This window comes from Myotis brandtii, unplaced genomic scaffold (genome assembly GCF_000412655.1).
Source record: "Myotis brandtii unplaced genomic scaffold, ASM41265v1 scaffold357, whole genome shotgun sequence".
Lineage (NCBI taxonomy): Eukaryota > Metazoa > Chordata > Mammalia > Chiroptera > Vespertilionidae > Myotis > Myotis brandtii.
In genome coordinates this window covers 812139-813419 of record NW_005363729.1, presented here as the reverse complement: position 1 = coordinate 813419, position 1281 = coordinate 812139, and the positions used below count along the sequence as shown (strand labels likewise).

At 68.8% G+C, this 1281-nt stretch overlaps 1 protein-coding gene across 1 annotated transcript in view; it reads left to right on the top strand.

The window, feature by feature from the left end:
• ADAMTSL2 (ADAMTS-like 2) overlaps positions 1–1281 on the top strand; it is a 27753-nt gene that overhangs the window by 2338 nt on the left and 24134 nt on the right. Inside the window, exons 4-5 of the mRNA XM_014544221.1 lie at positions 518–620; positions 1096–1236. Of these exons, the coding sequence (XP_014399707.1) occupies positions 518–620; positions 1096–1236 (244 nt within the window). The remainder of the gene's footprint in view (positions 1–517; positions 621–1095; positions 1237–1281) is intronic.

The following is a 1281-nucleotide window of genomic DNA, read 5'->3' as shown; positions in this document are numbered from 1 at the left end:
GCGCCGGGGCCTGGGGCAGAGCCAGCCCGGAGGGTGGGGGCGTTTGTCCATCAGGGAGCATTCCAGCTCCGCGCGGTCCCGTGTCCGGGTGTCTGTGTGTGTCCGCGTGTGCACACGTGCAGGGGGCTAGGGGCTGGAGGGACCAAGTGGCCACAGCCTCTGTGTTGGCTTCAAGGGTCAGCTGTCCTCCTGGACGCTCATGGGCTCCAAGGGGGACCCGCTGCCCGTCCTGGGCGCTCCCCCTCTGCCCTGGGCCCCGCCTCAGCCCCTCCAGCCGGGGACACACTGGGAGCCGGGGTGGCAGGGACATGACAGGGTCCCACCGGAGCCCCTGGGGACAGTCTGAGGGCGGTCGCTGTCCTTCCTCTCGTCCCCGCTCCTCCCGAGAGCGAGCCGGTGAGACGCAGAGAGGAGAGGCCACCTCGGCGGCAGCCACTTCCTGCTGGGCCCGGACAGAAACGCCTTTGTCGAGTTCCTCTGAGCCTCCCCCTCACCACCCCCGCCTTCTCGCCCCCAGGAGTGTCCGCCGGACGGGAGGAGCTTCCGGGAGGAGCAGTGTATCTCCTTCAACTCGCACGTGTACAACGGGCGGACGCACCAGTGGAAGCCTCTGTACCCCGGTACCTGGCCCTGGCTGCCCGGCGGGGAGCACAGTGCGGGGTGGGGGGTTCCCAACCCTGGCAAGACCCACTCCCAATGGGCCAGCCCCTTCAGACAGTGGGAGGGCAGATGGGCCAACTGGCCCAGCGGGAGGGGTCTTGTCAAAGGTCAGAGGGAGTTGAGGCCGCAGAATAAACGAGCTGGCCTTCCCCGCCGTGGGCACGTGCAGGGGGTCCCGGGCCAGCAGCCCAGGCCACCAGGGGGCTCAGCCTCCTGCCAGGGGGACCTGCCCCCCCCCCCCAAGAAGGCAGAGGCGAGAGGCACAGAGCCCGCATCGTGGTGCATTCCAGCCCCTGAGTCCCCGGCAAGTCCCTCCCACTCTCCGGGCCTCCATTTCCCCCTCCATGTCCCGGGGTGGGGGGGCGCCGTCTCCGTGGGAAGGAGAGGGGAGCCCCTGAACCCGGCCCCCGATCCTGAGAGCCCCTGTCCCCCCAGATGACTACGTGCACATCTCCAGCAAGCCCTGCGACCTGCACTGCACCACCGTGGACGGCCAGCGGCAGCTCATGGTGCCCGCCCGAGACGGCACGTCCTGCAAGCTCGCCGACCTGCGCGGGGTCTGCGTGTCTGGAAAATGTGAGGTTGTTAAACATTGTAGCACAAGTTCCGCTGGTCTCGTTG